This window comes from Falco naumanni, chromosome 3 (genome assembly GCF_017639655.2).
Source record: "Falco naumanni isolate bFalNau1 chromosome 3, bFalNau1.pat, whole genome shotgun sequence".
NCBI lineage: Eukaryota > Metazoa > Chordata > Aves > Falconiformes > Falconidae > Falco > Falco naumanni.
In genome coordinates, this window is record NC_054056.1 from 74863366 (window position 1) to 74888380 (window position 25015).

Below are 25015 nucleotides of genomic sequence, written 5' to 3' on the forward strand. Positions count from 1 at the left end.
ATGTAAGCTTGAGATCCTCATGATACCATAGAGTAGATATTAGCCAACAACAGTCCTTCAGGCTTCCCAAAGGATACAATCATTTTCAACGAGCCAGCTACTGTTATCGTATTTGCTCAACTTCTGCGATTTCCTTTGTTGTCCAAGTATTATGATACTTGTGCTTTTGCCCTTTGTGTGCCTTAACATAACCCACAGTAAATTGCAGTTTTGATGTTTTCATAACCAGTGTACTTGAAAAGACTATTTTTGGTGCAGCAAAGTTCCTAAACTGGCCACAGGAATCAGCTAGTCCAGCATTTTGCCACGTGAAACAGCAACTAGACACAACACTGCTTTCCTCAGACAAGCCTGCCACTTGGGCCATCCAGGTTGCTGCAAAGACAGTGTCATCAAACACGGGAAAACGTCAGCATCACTGACAATTGCAAATGCCCATTTTCTCTCTCACACACACACACGTACTTTGCAAGAAATGAAGAATCCCTGCTCCTCTGGATTGTTCCTTCCCCAAAATGCCCTGAAAGCATCGCAACAGACACTTCTCTCTCCAAATTACTGCCAAGTACTCCACACTGGTATCTGGTTAGATCACATACGATCATTTTCAAAGCATCCATGTGCAGCTCCTCTGGTGTATGTTGCCTATGTTCATACAAGCCAGTTATGCAGTCCAGAATGATCCCGAACTCCACAGCTTGCCGATCAGTACTACAGCATGATCCTCGGTGTGTTTTTGGCTGAAGCAAACCAACTTTGTCCCGAACAATTCCCCAGGCATAGTTCAGCAGTCTGCACAATCCCAGGACACTTCTCAACGGGCAGTCCACATGCAACCATGCTGCTCTGGAGTGTGAAAGTTTTTAGTGGTATGTGCAATCACTGTTGGTGCCAGAGCACAATTTTAGGCACGGTAAAACATATTGTGAACACTGACTGGACCTTGCTGGCACAGAGGCTGCCTGCCAGTTCTAGTTTTAACCTGAGGAAAGAGGAGAATCAGCAAAGTACATCAGGGCCAGGATGGCACATGGCTTCATTGCACATCCAGTCTTGCACATACTGACAGCGGTGACAACAACCATATTTGAAGCTGCACCTAAGAACAGCCCAAAATGCCACGCTGATGTGGGACATTAAAGCATCTTTCAACATATTCCATAGTTTCCCTTATGAAGAGTGACACATTATCAGAAAAAGGACTAGTAATGGTACAGTTACTGCTCTACTACTACTATTCTCATGCTAATAAGACACAAGCAGAATGAAGTAACGTAATTAGTAAGAGTCCTGGAGGTGCTGTTGGTAGGGGGATACTATACAAGGGGTTTCTAAGCACTCATTTTCCATTCGATAAATCCATCGACTTTCACAATAAAACACACACATGAAAGTAAAAACAGTGGAGATTTTGAATTATATTTATCACTAACTTGGCTTGACCTGTCAATAATAATAATCCCTCAGGCACAGTCATGCACACAGGGACATATCACAGCTGAGCAGCCTGGCATGCATTACCAGAAAAAGAAAAATCTGGTGCACAAAGACACAATACCCAACAGAAAGACAAGACACAGGAAAACACACTCACAGACCAGTATTTTCAGAGAGTTTATTTATAGAATTGTTATTTCAATTTGGCACACAATTGGAAAATGCTAATACAATTTGGTGGGACAACAGGAAAAATGCCAGTGTTGCTGGTCCTTCGGGGAGAAAAAAGAAAAGTGAATTACAAATAAGGAACAATCAGGGTTGAAAACAGTATTGTCTGAAAGTGGGCTCTATCAGCTGAAAGTCTTAGAGCCTCGAGACACTGGGATGATGTTTCCAAGTTCTCTAGTAATGTAGACTGAAGCTCCCCAGAAGTGAATTTAACACAACCCAGGTTGTTTGCACTATTGGCGGAAGCTGAGCTTTTCAAAATTTAGCTTAATTTACTGTTCATGTTTTATCTGGCTTGCTTCTGCTCACATTGAACTCAGTGGGAATGCTGCTACTGACTTCCAACAACATCAGGCCTTTCCCAGAGGGCCAAAGGAGGCTCCTGCATAGGCAACGAAGCTCTGCACCCAACGGAACAGAAATGCTGAATGCTTGTAACATTACACTGAAAAGCTGTTTTCTTATACTCCTTTCTGAGACAGTTTAACTTCTCCTTATTTGTATTTTTCCTGTATGTTCAGTACCACCAATCACATTAACCTCTTCGAGTTGCCTTTATTTTGTTGGCATCTATCACACTTTTGGTAGGATAAGCACCTTAGACATTGGTCCCAAACATTTAACAACTTCAGGATAAACTGGATAGTTTGCTGCTGTGGCCCTCATCCTGGGATTGTCTCCACCTCCGATCCCTCATTTTTCTTGTCCACGTGGACTAATAAAGTACCAAGGATCAGGAAAGAACAGAGAGATAAGGAACAGCAAAGAGGGAAAAGGGACCACGAATTACTGGCTCCAGAGGGAGTCTCAGAAGGAAACTGGATGAGCACTTCTGAAACTCTCAGAAGAGCTGGAAGAGCTGGTGTAGCATCTGAAAATCATGACGTGTAAGGCTTCAACACTTCTCAAATACAACCCGTGAGTGGCATGACCTGCTTGTGGAGTGCAGACACTCACAGCAGGTGCTAGCACTTCATCGTAAGAGCTGCCATACAGAAGATGGGGCTCAAAAGTCAAACAACCTTTGAGTCCTCAGTTACCAGCCTTGTCTCAACAAGTGACATTACAGTGAAGCGTGTATACTGCAGTTTTATTATTGAGGATAGCAGGTCAGAAGACAGACTATGAATGGTATTTTGGCAAAGTCAAATCTGTAATTTTTTGTGTGTGTGAAAAGGCCTAAATCTCTACAACAGAGCACTGAAGAAAGACTCAGTTTGAGTGACCCGACAGGAAGCAGCCACCCGTCCAGGCTCTCCTCACTTAGAAGCAGTGTGCCCCCTGCCCTCATCCTGCTCAGACTTAAAATCCTGCAGGCAACTATCTGTGGTCCATTAAATCTTAATGGTTATCTAACTTATCTAACCCCTGAAAGACAAATGAAACTATCAATGTTATTAAAAAAAAAAGATATCAAGTAATGGAAATCAGTATTCTCTGTTACAATTTCTCCAGCACCAGCAGCTGCTTTGCTCCTCTCCACTTCTCTGCTTCAGAAAACAGATCCACGAAGGGCATGAGTGTAACTGGGGATACAGTAGCCTTGAAAAGCAGTTTTGTTATCAGAAAAACTGCAGCTAGAATGACATCCACAAGACAACAAGGCAGCCAGCTCTGCTGGCATGACACAGAAGAGGCCCAGCACAACCCTCGGTTACTTCTCACCGCATTGTTCTTGGGGGATGCAGACTCCTTGCTTCACACTGTTAAACCAGGAGAATACAGTATTGCACCGCTCTTGTACAACTCCGACAGATAACAGATGCTACAAAGATGTTGGGATACATTTGTTTATAAACAAAAAAGCAGAGATGAACTTCAGTGCTGACTCCCCTCCACGCCCCTGATCTCCAACCACTGGCCATTTAAAAAAGTAAATCCCTTCTCATACCTGAAGCCAATTAGAAAATCTGTCCACTCTTATGACGATGAAATAAAAGCAAATATATGAAACAATATCACTATATGACTTTCCAGCTTTGCCTATATGGTTAATTCATCATCTGAGTAAGCCATCTCTGCTAAATATTTTCATTATTATTACATGCTCAGAAGATCAGAACAAACAGCTCTTACATAAGTCCATCTGTAAAAGTCTGGCAAATAGGTTAAACTCAAAACCAGTTAAGTACAATATTCAACCCTTTTATTTCTGTGTCCATTTATTTAGAAAACATTCATTCAAGGAATGAAAGTTAGGACTCTTAGTACAGTACGAGGCATCACCTATGCTACCATCTGCTCTTTTTAGCAGAATGAAAAGAGAAAATAAATACGACTTTAGAATAATTTCACTTGCAATTACCTTCATCATAATAGCCACTCAAAAAATCCACCATCAGAAAACCAATGCTAAAATTGCATTCTAATAATGCTAAATGCATTCTCTTACTTCCCTTGTTTGGAGATAGAATGATACTATGAATTTGTTTTACTTCATTTTTTTTTTTGAAAAGGCATACTTTTGTAGGACCCACCTACCCCATGCAACTGTTTTAAGCAGCATCCCTAAAAACAGTATGACAGTTTTATGTGGAAATGGCTAGAATGTAAACAATAGTGTTCTAGCCCAGCAGTGAGGCATGGGTATGGTATGATTTCCTACCACTCTGGGCATAAGCTTAAGTCACATCCACAGAGCTGAGACCAAACAAATAGTTAAGCCAGAATACCAAAAAATTTTAGAACGGAGCATAAACATAGTCGAAGTAGTAGGATATTCCGAGTGTTAACACTATACAAACAAGTATCGAAGTGCACTGGCATATGAGCACTAAGCAAGCACTGTTGAATATTTACTGGTCTGCATAAGAGTTGCATTTATTATAAAATTACATCAGAAACTGTTATTCACCAGGTACTTACCTATTCTCGTATCAAAGCAGCTCCTCTTTAAACTAGACTGGGAGACCCCAAGCACCATCTTAGGCCTCAGCTGTGGGAAAGTGTATGAGCTCAGGCTGTACCAGAAGTAATTAACTAGGCATGTCACCCAACGTTTCTTCATTTTCACAAGAAGTGACATTGGGCCAGTAAGGGTCCACTGCCAAAGGTACTGAACACCGTGATCCATTGCAACAAACAAATTTAGGATATAAATGGGTCTAATGGAAAACTAGGTATTTTAGCCAGCACGTGGGAGGAAGAAAAGGAGGGCTTGAAACTCTTCTTTGTACCTTATCTTCTTAAGAAAAAATAATTTAGGCAAATAGTTCTGTTTGTTTACTGTTCATCAACTAAAATGCAAGTAAGACCTTGTGCAATGTCTAACATCTTGATTTTCATTTCTTATAAAGAAACTAAGTCTGATCACAGCTTATGCAAGGAAGTGATAGAACTGTACCCAAAATAAAAGCACACACATTTTCACAAGGTAAGTTTCAACCTCAATCTAAAACCACAACCTGCCACAGACTTTGTTTTAATTGCCTATTTAAATAATATTACGCATTCAACCTCTGTGACACAATTAGGTTTTTATACTAGGCTAACTATGGCTATTTCTCATATTTAAATTTTAATCTGTGTTCTTTCACTAATAAACAGAAGATCTGCTTTTTTTTAGGCTTTAAGAGATTAAAGTCAGCCTGAAGGAAAAACATTGTAAACTTCTTGTAAAATACTACTAAAGCCTTGACAAATATCTTGATTTTTATTCTTACTGAGGTTTGAAAACGCAACAAGGTTTTCATAGTAGATCAGTCCCTTTTTAAAAAGGACATGTTCACTTATTTGTCACAGCATACAGTCGTTTACTAAATGTAAAAATTGGAAGTTGTTCTGTGTATTACCCACAACTGTAAAAGCTATTTTCAAATAGCAGCAATAGTGTCCATTTTGGAAAAACAGTTTGCTAAAAAAACTACCCGTACCAAAAGGCTAGTAGAACTAAGCTTCAGTCTACTTTGCCAGTAAGTTTACAAAATAAAAGTCTGTATCTGTAGTTATACAACATCTGAGGAGGTCTTTTGGAAATTGAACATTAGCTAGAAGTTAAAATATGTATCTAGACATGCTCCGCTATTGACATAAGGGGAAAAACCTCTTTTTAATCGGAACAGCAGTATGATGGAAGAAGTTAAAATGAAAATAAATAAGAAATTGGTTTAAACAGCCTGAGCTTATACTGAATAAACTTTAAACAGAAAACATCTGTATTAACTATGAATTTTACCTTTCTTGAAGAGAGATGGGAAGCTTATCTACTGTTAATTCAAATAGCAGGTACATTGTAACCTTCTGAACCCTTCACAGGGATGGAGAGAACAACAATACAGATGCTTATGTCTTTGCAGGTAGAAGTCCACATATTTTAGAGATGCAATAAAACTTATTTGCTATCAAAGGGCCTGTGGTTTGTTCTGTATCTACTGGACTGACAAAGAACATTTTTCAGTAAAGTGTTGCAGACCCTGCTGTCCTTCAAGTGCCACATGCTCTTCAAACTTCCTTAAACAGATTCAAGTTCAAATGACAGCTCTCTTTGTGAATTTCCATAAACCAAATAACCAGGGGATGGCTCACGAGCTTCCCGCAGAAAAGAGTGCACCTTAACCTAAGAAGACAGAAAGTAATTTCTGGGGTTGTAGAAAAATTTCTGGTTTACATCTCACATTGTAAATGGGAAAAAACCACTCAATTTACTATTTCAGTTAAACTCATTCCATATGACTCTGTCCAATGGAAAAAACCAACAAAAAAATTGGTACTGAAGGAAGAGGCTGCTTCTATAGGCATAAACACCAAATGATGAACAAGTCCTACATTAGAGAAAAATCTAGCATGCGTCTTCAACACTGTACGCAGAAATCAAGGACAAGAAGTAACTTTTAAAAATTATACAAGGAAATGCTGCCTCCCTTTAAAAAGGTACATGAAAATAATTACACTGATTAATAAAACACTGATATTCACAACCCACCTGAACTAAACTGGTTTACATCTTCAAGCAAAAAGTCAAAATAGTACAGAACATCTTTTTATGTCTTAAAAAGCAGAAGGAGTGCCACACTGTCAAGAGATAAACTGTCGCTGCATAAAAATTTGTGTCAGCCTTCTTGTGCTTTCTGTTCAGGGGATACACAGGGTCATGTCTCCTGCTAGACTGTTTACAGAGTTATGATGCCTATACAAATCAATCTTTTCTCCTACCTAATTCATTATGAAGTTGCTACAACTACAGCAACAACATTCAAAACGTTCCAATAAATTCTTGTGAGGACTACTTAGGTAACTTTATGAATAAATTTGGATTTTTCTTTAGTTCACCTATGTTTACCAATGTATACTGTATATGCACCTTGATAATACGAACTGTGTCAAAACAGTCTGAAAAAATAAAACATCGAAACTGAGGTGTGAGGCAGACAGTCCCCTTCCTACTTATGATTATTGTTATTTTATTCTTTTATAAATACCACCACTGAAGAAACCCAATGCATGATACAGTCCCCAAACCCACACCAAACTGCTTTGCTTTGTTGTGCATCTTTCCCAGCAGGTTTTCACACGTGCTTCTTCAGACAGAGCATTTGGAGGCTACAAAAGCACAAGTTGTACTTCTCCATCAGTCAAGGTTATTTGTGTGACGTTTTCTCCAGATCTGGAAGTTTTTCAATTAGTGCTTTATGGTTCATGTTGATACTGGCTATAAGTCCTCCCTCATTGCCATCTGAGCCAGTGTAACTAATTTCTTCACCAGTCAGGGTAGTCATATGGCCACCCAATGCTCTCAACACTGCATTTCCAGCACATATGTCCCACTTCTTAATATAGGTGACATGGATATATACATCAGCTTGTTCTTGATTCTTTTCAGCCACATCAAGGAGGGCCAACACTTTATAACCTAGAAGAAATGGACAGAAGTTTTAAAAAAGAAGTTAAACCCAGTTTTCCTGTTCATCACAAAGAACAGATCTACTAATGAATGTTCATAATAAGCACATGGAAGATTTAGGAAAGTAATGCCATTAATTGTATCATGCAACCCAGCACAATGGCAGAGCACCAATAAACTTTGTCTGTCCTCGGACCTCTAGAGAAAATCTGAAAAAGAAACACCTCTCTGCTAGGTTTTTCCACTGCACTCCAATTAAATCCTTGGGTATTTGAGACACATTATTTTTAGACAGCCTTTACCAATATGTTACATAGACTTATCCAGAGACACATTAAAAGAATGAGATCAGAAACTCAAATATAGTTTTGCTCTTATGTTCACTCACTTCTCAATCTCTATATTATGCTGAAGTCTACCTTTCTCTTCCTGGCTTTTTATTACAATAGAAGAAAGATACACATACCACTTTTTATTACAGCAATTCAGCTCAGAGCATAACCTTTTATCATACATTAAGCAGTACAAAGTCATTGCTCAAAATAGCATTCTTTCTTTTCTGGAATTTTTTCAGTTTTTCACCTGTTCAACCAATATCCTTGTTTCATTAAACTTTTCTTCTCTTTTATGTTCTTATACAGAGTAAAGCCCTGGCAAAGATCTGCTATAATCAGTTACACTTTCACTTCCTTTATCATAAGAAAACTCATTTAGATTCACCATAAAGATCCTATGCAAGATCTTCTTGACTAATCTGTAAGGGAGCTCTAGGTTTCCATATTAAAGACACAGAAAGACACATTTCTGTAAAATGCACATGTTGCATAGCTTTTCTGAGACTTTAAAACAGCTATTACTTCACACTAGTGCCTCACACGTTTGCATTCTGTCAGTAACACGCATAAGGATACTGTGTAAGGTTACAAGTAGTAAGCTAAAACCTCTTTGGATTGAATATGAGACAGATAAAAATGCACTTTAGTGGTATTAGTTTTCTCTTTTGACATAAATGCAAGAAATAGTACCAAACTCTAATGGCTCTTCCTTAGAAGAAGAAAAAAGTTTAATTAAATGTACTACTAGTTAATGAACATCCAACAGATTCTCTTCCATGATTCTGTATGTGGTCACAGAAGCCTTTTTCCTCCACAGAGGCATCAGTAAACACACATCAGTGTGTTCAGTGAAAGGACCGCAATAACGTTGGTCTGGGCTTGGATTCACTAACATACTAACTTGTGAACAGTCTGAAGCACGAACTAAGTTTGCATCTAGGTTTCTACACACAGGAGAAACTCTGTCGCTCATGTCAAGTGCTTCCTTTTAGGGATATGAAGAACAAAAAAGGCAAGAGGAAAAAGAGAAGATGCCACAGCTATATCCTTTTGTCTAATAACAGCTATCCTACTAAATCATTCTGAAGCAATAAAATGCATAGGATGCTTAAGGAACCAAACCTGCTCCACCAGCTGGGATTATCACAGTCTTATTTCCAAATGTCTGCCGTGCAACCTGCTCAACTTTTCCTGCATGGGAGCGGGATACAATAATCCTTGGAGTCTTCTCGTTGTAGGAGGAACGAGCTCTTATGTTTGACCCACCATCCACCATTGCCCAAGCTAAAAGAGAAACACAAATTCTGCTAAAATTTACAAGACAATCTCTGTTAAGTGTAAAGATAAAAGGATCCTTATCCAAGAAAATGGAATTGATACCTCTGACTTAATTTCCCTCCCTACTGTAAAAGGGAAAGTTAGGGCTGAAGGAAGAGGCAGATGCCCACATGTGCACACAAGGTGAAGAGAAACAGTCCCCTGCCCCACACACACTTTTGTGCGTATGGCATCTCACTGTGTCTAACTATTCTTATGTGATACTTTCAAAAAACAGTAAGAGGGAAAAATCCCAAGCAGCAATATTTAGAACTTGCAATTGGAAAGCCACCAAAGTTAAAAGTATGGCTCTGAATCAGAAATTGTCAGCATTTCCTCAAACAACCTTTTGAAAAAGAACAAAAAGTCCCACTACCCTTCAAAACAGATAGCAAAAACGTTATTGAGTCATTTTGTTCAGAATGACAGTAAAGCTAAGGAAGGGAATAGCTCAGGAGGACAGTAATACTAAGGAAAACATTTGATGCTGTGTTACGGAGGACTGAATTTAGAATACACAACCTCCCACTTCTTTCATCATGAGGTTCAAATCCAAGCCTGGTAGGCGGCATCCCCTAACCGTTAATTTGACATTTACTTAGCAGACTAACCAGCAATTTCATCTCAGCAGAGGGCCAGATTGTATGGCAACAGACTAAGTTACGTGTAATAACAATTCCGACTGCCTTTTATTGCTTTGTATTTGTGTAGTAGTATTAGGAACAATTCTACTCACAACACGTTGGTATTTCCAGCTGGGGAAAAGAATATTCATCACATAGAATAACAGAAATCATCGCATCTCATCTGATGCCATGTCTGAACATTTCACACTGTGCTATTATTAAAGGAGATAAATTCTCAAAATCAGAGTGCTAAAAAAACCCCACCATTTTTTCAGGTAGATGTTGATACATAGAAAAACATGATCCAAAACCTCCAAGATTCTTAAAGCATATTGGAATATAGCACATATTTAAATGACTGGAAATTAAGTTCACATTTAAAGACAGTAAAATATTTAGCACAAAACATTGAGCATTCAGTGGGCAAAAAGAGAACAAATAAAAAATGTATGTATTCAGACTTAGTTTCTGTGCCAGAGCTACTGCATAACTTCACAACTCTAGAGGTCAGTATTGCCTAAGGGAAAATGAGAACATAAATTCTTGTTTCAAATATATAGTAAGACAAGAATACTAAAATTACTTTGAAGCTTTCAGAAGCACATACACATTGCCAACCTTCCAGCCATGCTCACTGATACATCATCAATACTAAAGAATTAATTAGTTCATGGTTGTGGCATTAAAAGCATTTCAGATAAGGCTATGCTACACACTCCTGCCTGTTAAATACATACAGTTGCCATCAAGATCTTTAATCAATCTTTGTTATTCACACTGAATAAACACCAGGTCCTGGGTACGACATCACAGACCCAAGTTCCTCTGCTGAATGAGCAAAGTACTCTTCTGCTAAAGGCTAACAGCACACATAAGACTGTTCAGTACACGCAGGTTTCGCTTCCTTTGGTTTGCTGTAAGGACTCTGATGGAAAGGATCTTAATTCTTACACATATTTCCAGTTAGCTTGTTTTAAATGCATCATTTCTATGTTAAACAAGGGCGGCATTTTCCTTTGTGGTTTCATAGCACAAAACACATCTGTAGCTCTAATTCTGAGGTGTGCAGCAACACTCTTTTGCCCCGGGTACTATCTTCTCATTTATATCTACAGATGTTCTCTCAAACTTCAAATTTTAATTAACACTGTGGCTGAAGATGCTGGAAATATGTGAAGGCATAAAGGTACCTGTATATGCTGAGAACGGCTTGTGTATCACTCCTATGACTGGTTTACCATTTACAGCCACGCAAACCATTGTCGTGACATACTGCCGAAGATCCTCTGTGGGCAAAACAAGAAAGTGAGCAAGTTTACAGCCAGATGCCAAGAACACAAGAAGAAACTCGACATTATAGAAATGTTGTTCTTTGAAGACTAGCCTACATTCTGCCTCTCACAATTATGTAACTTTGTTGTATCTTCAAATAACCTTGCAGTTTTTAAAAGACTTTACAGACTCTTCAGTATTCCAGCAATTCTTCCTGTTCAGAAGATGTAAGCTATACTCCTACCAGATCCAATGCTAACAACTATGTCTTATGCAGCATGTATTTTCATGGGAATCTGTACCCCTATATTCTCCCTTCTTTGCCCCACTTCCTATCCTCCCTTAATGCAAAGGTAATAATTCAAATACCAAAGAACATTCACCAGAAAAGGTGACTGTACCAATGGAACATTCATACGAAAATCCCCATTCTTCTGTTCGTCCTGCAGTACTTATCAGAAAGAATTTCAGTTGGATTGCCTTGAACATCTTATGTGACATCTTAAAACATTTGAAAAAGGGGAAGATGGAGTTATGGATGCTTTTTTTAAAAATTGTAACAAGTTTTTTTCTATCAAAGTAAACAGAATATTTACTTAGTATTCCCTTTAAATAAACAAACAAAAAACTTTCTGAGATATTTAGTGTTGCCACAGTAACAACCAAAATAAAGAAATGTGTAATTCCAGCAGAATCCACAAATGACAGTTACCATTTATTTTAGCAATTACTTAGTTGCAAGGAATACTGAAGTGATTTCAGAGTGGGAATATTTAAAAGTAAATGCTGTGGTCTGACAACTACAGAGATTTCATTATGCAATGTGTTCAATTAAATCACACTAGCTTTGACATAACACACTTTAACAAGAGATGTCACTTTAAATACTTACTAGTTTGTCTCCAGTATAAAAGGCAGACATCAGAATTACACACATAATTTGTCAACAAGAATCAGCTACCTGTGTATTCTTGTGTAGCATCTAACGGATCGATCCAGACAGTCACACTTTCTGCTGGAACTTCTTTAGGCTGTATTTTTTGTTTTATGTCTTCAGGAATACTGTGATCCCAAGAGACTGTCTCCTGATCAGCTGTATCAACACGCTCTTCAGAGTTTATCTATGATAAAACAACAAGTAGTTGCATTAATTTATCAGATAGAGTAGCTATGTTAGTCAGGAAAATTACAGATTTGCTCACATCTTCTCTTTCTCCCTTCACCTCCAGCTGAAAGTGCATGAATTAGTAATTTTTCAGCAGCTCCCAAGCTATTACAGTCATGTGACAAGCAATGGAAAACCACAATCCAGAATTTTACTGTGAACCATACCACAGCTGGAAAGTTTCCTTGGCTGCACTCTTCCTACTGAATGTTCTTGGGAGTATGAATCTCAGGGGTTTTTAAATCAAAAATTAAATCCAGTTGCTTCAAATCTACAACCAGAACAATGGACTTCGGAGAATCATGCAGTACACAGATATAGTCAGTGTCTAATGTTCCATTTATACATATCAGTATATATGTATATACAGAAATGTACAGATATTTTATCAACAAATATTTGGCAGACTGTGGTATGACTTGGGGACTAGGAATCCTAGTAGATATTCCTGCTTCTGGCATTGAGTTACAACCAGAAATTTAAGCAGCTCAACTGGATGCAACCATTACACAATTGTCAGATGAATGAATGGTCTTTTATAAACAAGTTAATAACATTCCATACCCATGAAGAAAAGAACATTTATAAACAGCAGTCCAAGGTCCCTTTTAAGCCTACTGTCACCTGCTGCCTAGCTCAATGAATTTTACTCTGGACCAGAGGGCATTTCACTGTGCTGAACAGAGCTTGGTCCAATAGTGAAACACAGTCCCAATCTGTTGCATGGAAGAATGTTCTGCAAAACCCAATACAATGACATTGTGACTGCAGTAGGAAAACATTTTTGGATCACAAGAGGTGTACTTATCACAGAACACTGTATGTCATGGTCTCTCATGTTACAAAACATCACATAACCTGGCAGGAAGAACTACTGGGGAAATATGGATCAATCTGTCTTAACCCATCCATACTCGCTTACTATCACTGCAAACATGGTTTACAGAAGAGCTGCAATGCAACTGGACAGAGGTAGTGCTAATAGGAATTTAGACAGATTAATTCCATTTACTTTTGGCACCTCGGTTACATTAGGAGACTAGTATTTCTATGCTCCTACTGCCAATAAAAAGGAAATCATTGCTACTGTGCCTTTCAAGCTTCAGCCTGCGTGAACCCTTCAGAAACGCATCACTCCACTAATTACTCGGTAGGATGATGATGCTTATGGCTTAAATGTGTAGGTTATATGTCTGAAGTCGAGTGTAACTAATGTAGACTTTTAGGACCTTTCAGAATATTAAGAACACAAGCTTTTTTTTATTCCTGCTAACTTTAAAGGTGGCTGCTTCTGATACAATTCTAAAGGAATGCCAGGCTGGCAACCTCCGATGCGCAGTCAAAAGGCAAAATAGTAGGCACACATGGGATACGATGTGTCTACAAGCAAGAACCACCGATTTCCCTTCACTTGCTACAGATGGAGTTGGGACCCCTAAAGCTGATAAATCCCCCCTGACTAAAGCAGCTTGTTATTACAGAGGATGTTGGCAAGTGACGCTGAAAGAACACAAATAAAGGAACAATCAAGACAATGTTTGAATGTTACAGACTTTGTATCAGCAGGATTTTTACATAATTCACATCATGACAAGAAAAGATATCACAAACCTCAACTGCAACAGATCATTAGCAAAGGGTTAAGGCTCATGCTCTCCAAGAGAATTCAAAAAAAGAGAGCAAGCAGAACTGTAGCAACCCCAGCCATACATCACAGATGTCTTCTCACATAAAACCAGTATTTGAAGCACTGCATGTCAAACAGAGTCCTTGAAGTTGCCACGACATTTACAAATTAAACATCTGTCACTGTACAATAAACCTGACGATTGTGTTTTCCCCTGGGGAAAGCAGTCCTGCAAAGTCAAGATGACTAGTCCCACAGACTTGGCAGCCTCAACACAGCCCCTGGGCAGTTAAGTTCCACTACAGCATATTACGTACCACTATAATATAAAATGGAAAAAACCCAAAACAAAACAAAACCCACATTTCCTCAACAGAAGGAAGAGGCCTCCAAAAAGTTAAAGGGTTGTAACCAGTCCTCAAAAGGAAGACTCTCTTGTTAAACCTGTGTTTACAGTACACTAAAGTTAAAAGATTGAAACTATCTGAAAGGTATTGTTTTCAGAGATAAACCTCCTATTCTAGTTCAAATTCTGTAGCGGTCGCCATGAAGCTGCAGCAGTTATAATGCTGGTGAGAAGTCTCTCACAACAGCCATTATTAGTCTACCAGAAAAAAAAGAAAAAAAAAAAAGAAAAAAGGTAATAGTGATGAAGTTGCAGAGCCATTTGTAGAAAATAAAAATTAAAAAAACCTAGCTGGGTCACTAGTTCTTCCATTCATACGATCATTTACTCTGTAGCCTTGGCTGAACACTCCACAAGTAGAAATTCACAGTCATTCCACCCCATGCACTTATTAAATTGTTAGGAAGCCACATTATAGGTTTTGCAAGACATAGTTGCCTCAGAGAAGATCACTAACCCTTAATAGTACGAACTTTTCTTCTTTCCCCACCCTGCTGCCCCCCGCCCCCCCTTTTTTTTTTAATACATGAGAATATACCTGGAAAACATGCCTTTGTGTTAATACTACTATTGTGTTCTACTTGTTATTCTCATTTGTTGGAATCCTCCAGAGGCCATGACTTTACATTTGAAGCTCTTCTGAAGCGATATGGATACATAGTCGATGGCATTCCCCAATCTTCACCCAGAAATTAGGAGTAGCTTTGGTAGAAAGACAATCACAACGCCAAATGTTTCAGACAACAGTTTGTTCCAGCAAGACACACCAAGTCAATTAAACCTCGATGTTAGTGTAAATAATTATAAAGTTTGCATGCTTGCTATCATACACATAACTTCGCCTACTCCTAAGAGTCTGATTTAGACAGCAACTCATCATGCAAGAACCTGAGACAGCAAGCAGAAGAGAGAAATAAATAGCTATTTCGGGTTATCCACCTAACAGCTGTAAGCTGTAAAAGCCCATCTCAGGAGGTTCTGTAAGCTGTCCATCCACACCGAGCTCAACTACATCTCAGCAATCTTCCCCAGTTATGCTTGAAGGAAAAGCCCTCCTCACAAACAGCTGCATCAAACACAGAGATTTAATAAAATACATGTAAATCTGTGAACAGACTACTGCTGAAAGGTCAACAAAAATTTTATTTCATAAATGAGGCACCTTGCCAGCACAGAGCATCCTCAAAATGAATCTGTGAGGTGCAGGAATCCCGTAACAGCCAGAGGACGCTGCTCATGAGAGCCAGCAGCAGAGGTCCAACAGCAACACCAGGATCAGCCCACAGTGTGCCTTCCCAAACACCCAGATGTTCCCAGCCTTTGGAAACCCGTTGTACAGAAAAGACTCTCCTCCGGCATGTTGGTGATTGAAATACAGATCTGCTCAGGGGCATGGGAAGCAACCTGAGTGTACTACAAACCCATGTGGATAAACGCAGTGCTCTGAACAACCAGCCAATAGTCCTGACCATGTAAAGACTTCAGGGAACCTCACACCAGCTCTTCCTCCCACGTTGGGCTACTCCCTACCAACACTTTCCCATGTCTTTTGTCGCAGTTCATCATTCAACAAACTTCCTTGAATACTAGCTAGCTGTCTGTACTGAGGTGAACAAACTCCAGCTTTTCCTTGGTTTGAAAGAGTAGGACACTGCTGTAGCTTTGCCTTTGAATTTACCCATTGAAGATAAACTGAAAAAATATATGCTAAAAAATTAAATAGACTTTTCTGCCCAAATACGTAATTATTTTTTTAAATAAACATCAACAAATGCAAATGTAATGTTTTTCTTATAAAGTGTTTGGCTGTATGTGGATTTTATTTAAATTTATTACTCCCCCTCCTTCCCCACATCCTTATCTAGCCCAATACTCATTTTGCATTTTAATATGCAAATAATGCAATGTCTTGAAAAAGATCCCCATATGATAATTAAGTCCTCTCAAATCCAAATCTCGGGGCTTTTGTATTAGAATAGAAAACAAAATGAGAACACCACAAATACTATCCCACCTGTACTACAAAAAAGAAATACTAATTAAGCTAGTCAAGGTTAAAAAAGAAAACAACATACAAAACCCCCACAGCTTAAGTAACAATAAAATATAATATTTACTAGTGAGACTATGAATGTACAAGTATTTCAGACACTACGTTTCAAGAACAGGGACTGGAACGGGTTGCCCAGAGAGACGGTAGATGTCCCATCCCTGGAAAAGTTCAAGGTCAAGTTGATTGTCTTCAACCTAATCTAGCTGGAGATGCCCCTGCTTATTGCAGGGGGGCTGGACTAGATGGCCTTTAAAGGACCCTTCCAATCCAAACTATGATTCAATGGATAAATCTATTGTTTTGAATGGAATCATGAAAAGGAAAAGCCTGGAGTCCCAGACAAAATAGTGTGTGCAGGGGACCGTTACTAAAACATTTACAGATGATTGACTTTGTTTTCCTGTTTTGTTAGGGCACTAACTCTGGATGACATACACAGTCACTTCACCAGTGATTACACAACCCAAGCATTATGCATACCCAAGATTCAAACTTAACTTTGCCATTTGTATTCACGTGACAGGAGATAGAGGAAAGGAGTGGGGGGACAGAAGTAAACGCAAACATTGACAAAAAATAAACCAATGACTCTGATACCTTCTTACTGGCTAAGACATGTCCCCTGTGGACAGCAGAAGATACTTTATTACTCTGTTTACCCTCTGGACTAATGCCCATGGCAACCTGTAAGAGGTTACTCACAATTATGCACCTTGAAAGGTGTACTGACCTACTAGGTGGCTGCATGGCACTGTACTTGATTTGCTGTTATTTGACTGTGCTTCAGAGATGTCACAACTCAGGGGAAGAGCAATTCAATCAGCAGGCTTTGGGCTTTCCCCCATCTATGGACCAAACCTCACACCTTGCCCCTCCAACCACTGCTGCTGCACTGCACCGGAGAACAACATGCCCTAACACCCACCACACCACAAGTCAGACTGCTTTACCTCCATTTGCCCAGCTTCTCTCTGTTTTTTCCTCTCAAATGTATCAGAGGTAAAGCTGTCTGATCTTCGCACAGCATCTGTGCACACACAAATTGTGTGAAGGAATCCGATGCCAAAACCTCTGAATGTAAATACCCACTTGACAAGTCAGGACCTATAAACATGCACACAGGAGAGCAAGAAGTGGTCAAAGCACCATATTTCCAACACCCAAGGAAAGTACCTAACTTATCCAGGTTACAAAACAGGGCTTCAGAATCTGCTACACAAGGACGGACTTGCATTCACACCAAGATTCAGCTCACCTGAAGCTAGGACCACTCACAACTTTTTAATTTGGGGGCTGCGAGTAGCAGTTTTCACTATGAACAAAAGCTGCTTCCTGAAAGCTTATGTTACTTAACACTGAAAAGAATGCAAACTCAGAAATCAAAGTATCACTTCCTTAAGTTTAAAATTCCTTTAAGCTTTGAACAATTTGAACAGTAGCCCTGCCAGCATAGTAAAAAAGAAAAAATAATCTGGTTTTATTCAGTACACTGACACTTTTAAAGCCAGTTGCCTCCTTTTGAAAGGTTTCTTTTCCTCCTTAGATTACCACAACCTATTAGAAAGGAAAAATGAGCTTTTACAGGTGATCTTCATGCCTTTGAAAAAGGTTCCTCTTGCTAGGGTCCAACTTACAAAGAGTTTTAGCAGGGTAGAGTTTGTTATGAAAGGACAGAGGACCTTGCTGAATCACACGGCTCTCTAAATAAACACCTTGTTAAAAGGTTATAAATTTGAATTAAGATATAAAATGTATTTGTATATAAATGTGTAAGGTATAAAAATACACTAATATATAAAATAATAAAAGGTATAAAACCCATTGGTCTCATCATTCATTTGAAATTAAACCAACAAATACTTCTATAATAATGCCAAAACACAGATAAAGGACAAACGCATTTTTCAAGGCACAGAAGTCCAGACAGAGAGAAGCTTTCCTCTACCATCAACTACATCTTCATTTTATTTTAATGACATGAAGAAGTCACTTCATGCAGGAACAAGATGACAGGATCAGACAAACCTAAATGTCAAAAAGCTTGATTAGCGTTTATCAAAACTCATTACATGGCTTTGGTCATTAAGCCAGCAGGAAGCAGAGTGAAACAAACAGGTTTTCATAGACGGTAAAGACTTGCCAGGTAACAACTCTGCTTCTACTGACTTACGACAAATAGAAGTTGGTGAACACAATAAAAATCAACAGAGGGAATCAGCATGGATCACAGAATTCACAGCTTCCACCAGTAATCTGCAGAAACAGATTTTAGAATTTAAAACCAATAAAAGAATAAAGCCACTCGCTTATTAACTCACACAAGTCATTTCAGTAAATGGCAAAATTCTCCGTTACGGTTCTATACAGATGCAAGTCTAGCAAAAAGAAAGGTATGACTAGCTAGGAGAGTTGCAAAGCTACTTTTCATTTTAAGAAAACATCCAAATAAGGCCGGATTAGAAGTCTACCAATACAATAAATAACACTGACAAAACGTCCACTGTCAGTGGTACACTACTAAAAACCAAATCTTCATATGCCCAGCTGACAGATCAAACATCCCTGGTATACATGCAAGCCACATGAAGTACTTGTAATTAGATCTGAAAATATAATCACAGAACTCATTACCATAAAGTTACAGGCTTTAACTTCATGTTATGTAGACAGTGCCAGCACAAGTCATCTAATATCAATTAAAACCCATGTTAAGAGATGCATCTCCAGACAACAACTACTACTGAGATTCTTGCTTTACTTAGAAACCTACTGGCAGTTGCTAAGACCATACGGGTCAGAAGAACATTAATTTTGTTAAAAACCCTAAGACCTGAGGATGCCATTCTCGCAACACGGAGAGACAAACAAATTACTACACTTTTTCAGCAAAGCACTGAAATGCTTCTGAAGTTTAAGTAGCATTTTGATTTTTAAACTGACTTCTTTAACATATCTATCTTTCCCACAAAAATATTATCAGATGTAAAGCTTGCCATCTCAAATGAAATTCCAGTTTTCTAAGTATGACAGTTGGCATCGTGGTCAGAAGCCTGTAAACAGCAGGTTTAAACCTAGAAAGTACTCCAGGTAGCTTGAAAAAAAAAAAAATATTCTTGGAGACATTAAGCTTCCAAAAGTAGAATTAATTTAGAAGAAAATCTCATTAAAAGGTAAAACTGGCATGTTCTTCAATTTCCATTTCAAATACTGATGCCTGATTTCAGCATTATCATGCACAAACTTGAAATGAGGTATTTATAATCTGCCTTAACTGTGAAAGAGATAAGTTCAGATGCAGGACAAGACCAACAAAAAGATGCCTGAAGAGAAGACTGACACAGAGGAAGACTTGATTTCCAACACAGTCACAATAAAAAAATTAAAAAAAAAAGAAACAAAGGATATTTCTCTATTCGGTATTTAAACTAGAAAACAAGACATATAGCTGGTGCCACTATAGAACATAAATCAATACACTGGTCAGAAATAAAGCCCAGACAGCAGGAAATGGAGAGTATAGGGCAGAAATCACTCTGGCAAATAAGACTGAAGTCTGCATTTGTGAAAACACTAGCACTGTGGAGAAGCAAAATAGCAGAATTGTGTGGGTCGCTTTAAAATTGACCTTTCCATAATCAGAGGACAGAGGGAATGTGGCCAATGCACTTAGTTTAAGGAACACATCTTCCTCTGTCAATCACTCCTACCTTTGTGAGCAAGTAGGGCTGCTTCTTCAGATGTGCTGATGCAGGCTGTTGATAGGGCCATAATGTGAAGGAGGGTATTTTAACCTTTATTTTACATTTTACCTTGGATACATTCATATATCTAGTTCCTGAATGGCAGACCCTGATGTGTGGCACCAAGCAGCTCTTTTACCAAGTAATGCTGCTGAAACCCCAATATCACGAGATCATACCTTCAAACAGAGAAGCTCTTCTGCACAGAATGTACCCGTGTTTCTGGCCAGTCTCTAACTGGATTTGGAACCCCTGCTGCCTCAGTCCCCTGTCCCCGTCCCCTATCCCCTCTCCCCCCCAGCAGCAGGGCTAGCTCAAGCATCTCTTTAATCCCCTCACTTGACTCCCATCCCAGTGCTTCTTATCACACCACCACTGTGCTAGCACAAGGAATGAGACTGCATAGAGAACCAACCACAAAAGCAGTGAAGTAACCCAGAAAGATAAATGAGATAAATGAAAAAAAAATTAAAAGGAGCAGAGGAGATGATTATAGCTGGATCAGAGCTTTAACTCATTCTCAGCATGACAAACAAAACAGACAACGACAGCACACTGGTAGTGCAGGAGCAGTAAACATCTCAAGCCTGTAACAGCAGCTGAGGACCCTACAAATAGAAACCACTGCATATATTTTAGCATCAAATGTATTTTAAAATCAACTGCACAAACATACTTCATAGAAGATGTGTGCAAATATTCATTGCCAGATGTTAAGCACGATCAGGCAACACTGGGTAACAGCTGAATTAGAAATAACTGACTTGACCCTTCCTCCCTTATCTTTCTCACACCTCAATCTACACAGTGATAAAACAGAATGGATCTGCTCCTCTTCAGTCTTACCTAACCTAGCTGTGAGAAATCTTGAACTGATGCAAATGCATCTATTTATATCAAATAGAGCAGGTGATGTAAGCAGCGGAGTTCCTCTTCCTCTGTAGTCAAACTACCTTTACTTAAAAGAACAAAGGCAAAACATTTCATATGGGTGGGGGGTTTTGTCTTCCTCCTTCAGATCTGGAAGGTGTTTTTTTTTTCAATCACAACTGCCAGGACTGTAAGACAGTTTATTTCAGTTTCTGAAGTGAGACGCCTAACTCTACCATCTTCTCTTAATAATCACACCGTAAGAGAAGATCTGCTTCAGGCAGACTGTTTGCGTGCTGTCCCTTTGTATGTCCCACAGCACAACACAGGGAATCCAAGGCTGCTCACTGACTAAAATTTCAGTCAAATGACTTCTCCCCCTATTTATTGTTAAATACTGGAAAGCCACAGCTATTCTTAGAGGATCATAGAATGGTTTGCGTTGGAAGGGACCTTAAAGATCACCTAGTTCCAACCCCCCTGCCATGGGCAGGGACACCTTCCACTAGACCAGGTTGCTCCAAGCCCCATCCAGCCTGGCCCTGAACACTTCCAGGGATGGGGCATCCACAGCTGCTCTGGGCAGCCTGTTCCAGTGTCTCACCGTCCTCACGGTAAAGAATTTTTTCCTAATATCTAATCTGAATTTACCCTCTCACAGTTTAAAACTATTACCCCTTGTCCTATCACTACAGATCCTATTAAAATGTCTGTCCCCATCTTTCTCTTAAGCCCCCTTTAAGTATGGAAATGTGACCAGAAGGTCTTTGCAGAGCCTTCTCTTCTCCAGGCTCATCAAGCATTTCCTTCGCATTATAGGCATATTTTGGCACCCGGGTTTTGTGCTGATTTGTTTTTTTTTTCCTGGCTGCAGCTATTGGCACCAATTTAAGTACCCCTGTAAGGCTCAAGGGTTCCACGATGTGAGTAAATTGCATTTTGCATAAATTTACTCATGAAATTCTTTCAGGTTTTGTTTGACAGCTTTTGTTAGCAGCATCTTATCTAGCGTGAAAAGCAGAGGGGTTTTATTTGACTTCAGCAATGTTTTTTATTCTGGAGCATTGCTCTGTACACAGGGATAAGGCTACAGATATAAAGTACAATGCTTCTTACAAGATGCAGTTTTATGCTGCCTCACATGAAAGGTGTCTTAGGAAATCCTCTATAATCCTCATATTCACACCAAAACTGAAGCAGGTCTGTTTATGAAACAGCAGGTTTAGATGTGTTGTGTTGAAAGTACACATGAAGGATTTGCAGATTGAGATGAGACCTTGTCTTTGCACCCAAGAAGTGGGATAGTGCCACATGTATATAAATAACTAAAGTTTATATTTTGGTTTGTACAAATGTTTATGAATACATCTTCATCATAGTATAGACTTTAAGAGACAGCATGTCTTACCAGTATACACAGCTTAGTGGATATTTTTTAAACACTGCATGAGACGATGTCAATAATAACAGCTTATGTACTCAGAATACTAAATATCCCAGAGCTGATCTGTCAGATTAAGTAACTCTAGATCAGCTGAAAGAGTTGTCAAAAACTCTTCCTAGTCATCGTCAATGCCCAAGGAGAGGGAAGAGGAGAGGGAAGAGGGCATATGCCTGATTTTTTCCAGTTCCACAGATGTACACACACATTTTTGTCTTCGTACTGTGTTGAGAACACATCTGCACCTAAAGTACCATCTATTTTTAAAGACTAGCAGCTCAAGTCAACCATAAGGAAAACAAAAAGGAGTACCAAAGTTTTTTAAAAGGAGATGTTCAAAATTAAGGCAGCCTGAGAGGAAGACACACAAGTCAGGCTGTCAGTGCTATGCATCCCAAGCACGGGAGAGGAGTTTACACACTTGGCCACAGACACAGAACAGGTGATAACAGTTCACTGAGCAATTAAGAGCCCCCCCCCCCCCCCCGAGCCCCCAGCCTTCTCTAAAAGCACAGACAACTCTTTTATCTAAACCAATGGCATCCCTCCACCCGCAGAAGGGAAGCAAGCGTACCGGTTTCAGGTAACGATATAGGTATGCTGTCGTGCCAAGCTCCATGAGGACACTGAATAGCAAAAGAGAACAGGGGACAATACTGTTCCTTCCTTTAACGTAGGGCCTGCAAAGGTGGCTTGCCATTGACAGAGAATCCAGCAATCTTTGGAACATAAACTTCATAGTCTTTTTGCTGAGGAAGATTAACTACATACCAAGTTTATTTCAAATATTGAAGATTGTGGTGTTTCCTTTAGATTTCATATTCAGAGGGTTCATTATAATACACAAAACCAAACAAACCAACCACCACCCTGAGGAACTTCAAAAACGGCCACTGAAAACTCATTGAGTAGTAACTAAATTTAACCGAAGAATAAACTTAACTATGCTACTTTTTCTCTCAACCTGTCCAGGAAAAGCATGCAAATCATCACCTTTGAAACGCAAGTTTAAGGTTTTCTATCCATTCCAAATGACTGTAAAAAGCTAAGGATTTTAACATCAAGAGACTGAAGAGAACTTCCCATTTACTAAAGAGAATGTGGAAACAAATCCAACCGACCCCCCAAAACCTCAAAGTATAGCTCTGGTCTGGGTGCGACCTGAAGCACGAGACCCGGGTTTCACGAGCAAACAAGCGCGGGGAGGGGTGCACACCTCTGGAGAAAAAGCAAATTCCACTCGCCCACCTAGGCAGTGACACAGCCGCTCGCTTATCTGCTGTCCCGAAGTCACAGGAGCTAAGAAGCGCAGATACCGTGACACCACGTTCCTAAACCTCCAGATTCTCAATGCCTTGTCCCTCTTACAGGCTCCAGGAGAGTTACGGAGTTATACGCTCCCCCGTAACTTCGGGCGGGGCGGACAAATGGCAGCGAGGGTAATTAAGCAAACGGGCGTTCCTAGTCTCAGCACCAGGAGCGCATGTGGAATTCGCGCTATGCCATCCCCTTCATCCTTCCCCGGACAGCCCGCCACCCGCAGCCGTCCGGCTCGGTGCCCCGTCCCCGTATTATTTCAGCCATGTTGTTTCACCTCGCCGAGCTGCCCCGCAGGCGACCCAACCCCCTCCCCCGCAGCCCAGCACCCGCGGCAGCAGGCGTGAGGTGGCACTGCCACCACGGCAGCGCGAGGGGAAGGAGAAACGCCACACGCGGGCGGCACTTCCCGCCGGCGGGCACCAAACGGAGAGGTGACACGTGTGTCCCCCCCGCTCGCCTCAGGGCGCCGCACGGCCGGCAGGGCCGGGGGAGCCCCCCCCGCCTCACGGGAGGGCGGCTGGCACCCACCTGCACGGCGGGGAAGGCGCCCTTCAGCAGGTAGAACATCCTGCGGTTGGAGAGGAGGTCGCCGCTCGTCAGCTGCTCCTCGGCCCCCTCCCGCGTCTTCCCCTTCGCCTTGGCGTTGAGGACGTTGCCCTCGCGGACCCGCTTCACCTCCTCCCCGCCCCTGACGGCGGCCAGGACGGACACGGCCAGCAGCTCCCGCAGGTCCACGGCGCCGGCGGGCGCGGAGCCGCGGGGGGTCTCGGGCCCGCCGGCCGCCGGCTCGCTCAGCATGAAGAAGGCGAAGCGGCCAGCCAGGAAGCCGGAGTAGAGGTGGTAGAGGACGCCCAGCCCCAGCAGGCAGAACACGGCCATGCCGAGCGGCGAGAGGCGGATCCCCATGGGGGCCATGGCCGCGGGGCAGGGGGCACTGCGGCGCGGGCGGGCGGCGGTGCCGGCAGCTCACCACAGCCCCATGGCGCGGCCGGGGCGCTGCGCTCCGCTGGTACTGCGGCGGGGCCGGCCGGGCTCCACACTCCCCGGCGGGCCGGTGGGGAGACGGCGCCGTCTGTATCCGGGTCAGGCGGAGGCGGGGCCGGCCGCTCGCACTGAGCATGTCCCGCCGCCCTCCGCGTGGGGCCGGGCGGTGCGGCTGTCCTCTGTGCTGCGCGGTCCCCTCTGCGGGCGGCTCGGTAGAAGGTTGGGGGGAATCCCCCCCATTTCCTACCGTGGCCATGCCCGGCAGCGCACGCTGGCCACCCGCCGGTTGTCCCGAAGCCGGGGTGCCGGGGTGCCGCTCTGCGGGCCCGGGGCGCGCACGGCCGGGCGGCGG

General features: G+C 41.1%; 1 protein-coding gene across 1 annotated transcript; it reads right to left on the reverse strand.

Moving 5' to 3' along the window:
* Window positions 1-1601: 1601 nt before the first annotated feature.
* Window positions 1602-24774, reverse strand: BPNT2 (3'(2'), 5'-bisphosphate nucleotidase 2). Its single transcript, XM_040586758.1, has 5 exons — window positions 24208-24774; window positions 12019-12178; window positions 10976-11071; window positions 8965-9126; window positions 1602-7516 (listed from the first exon to the last, which is right to left on the reverse strand). Exons 1-5 carry the CDS (start codon window positions 24592-24594, stop codon window positions 7245-7247), a joined length of 1077 nt encoding a protein of 358 aa, XP_040442692.1. The 5' UTR covers window positions 24595-24774; the 3' UTR covers window positions 1602-7244.
* Window positions 24775-25015: the final 241 nt, after the last annotated feature.

Bases quoted from the DNA above. Each gene is read 5' to 3' on its own strand.
- BPNT2 (XM_040586758.1), bottom strand. From the start codon at position 24,594: ATGGCCCCCATGGGGATCCGCCTCTCGCCGCTCGGCATGGCCGTGTTC. The intron at 12,179-24,207 runs GTGGGTGCCAGC...GTTTTATCATAG, and splicing joins GCGCCTTCCCCGCCGTGCAG to ATAAACTCTGAAGAGCGTGT. The intron at 11,072-12,018 runs GTAGCTGATTCT...TTTTGCCCACAG, and splicing joins TGCTACACAAGAATACACAG to AGGATCTTCGGCAGTATGTC.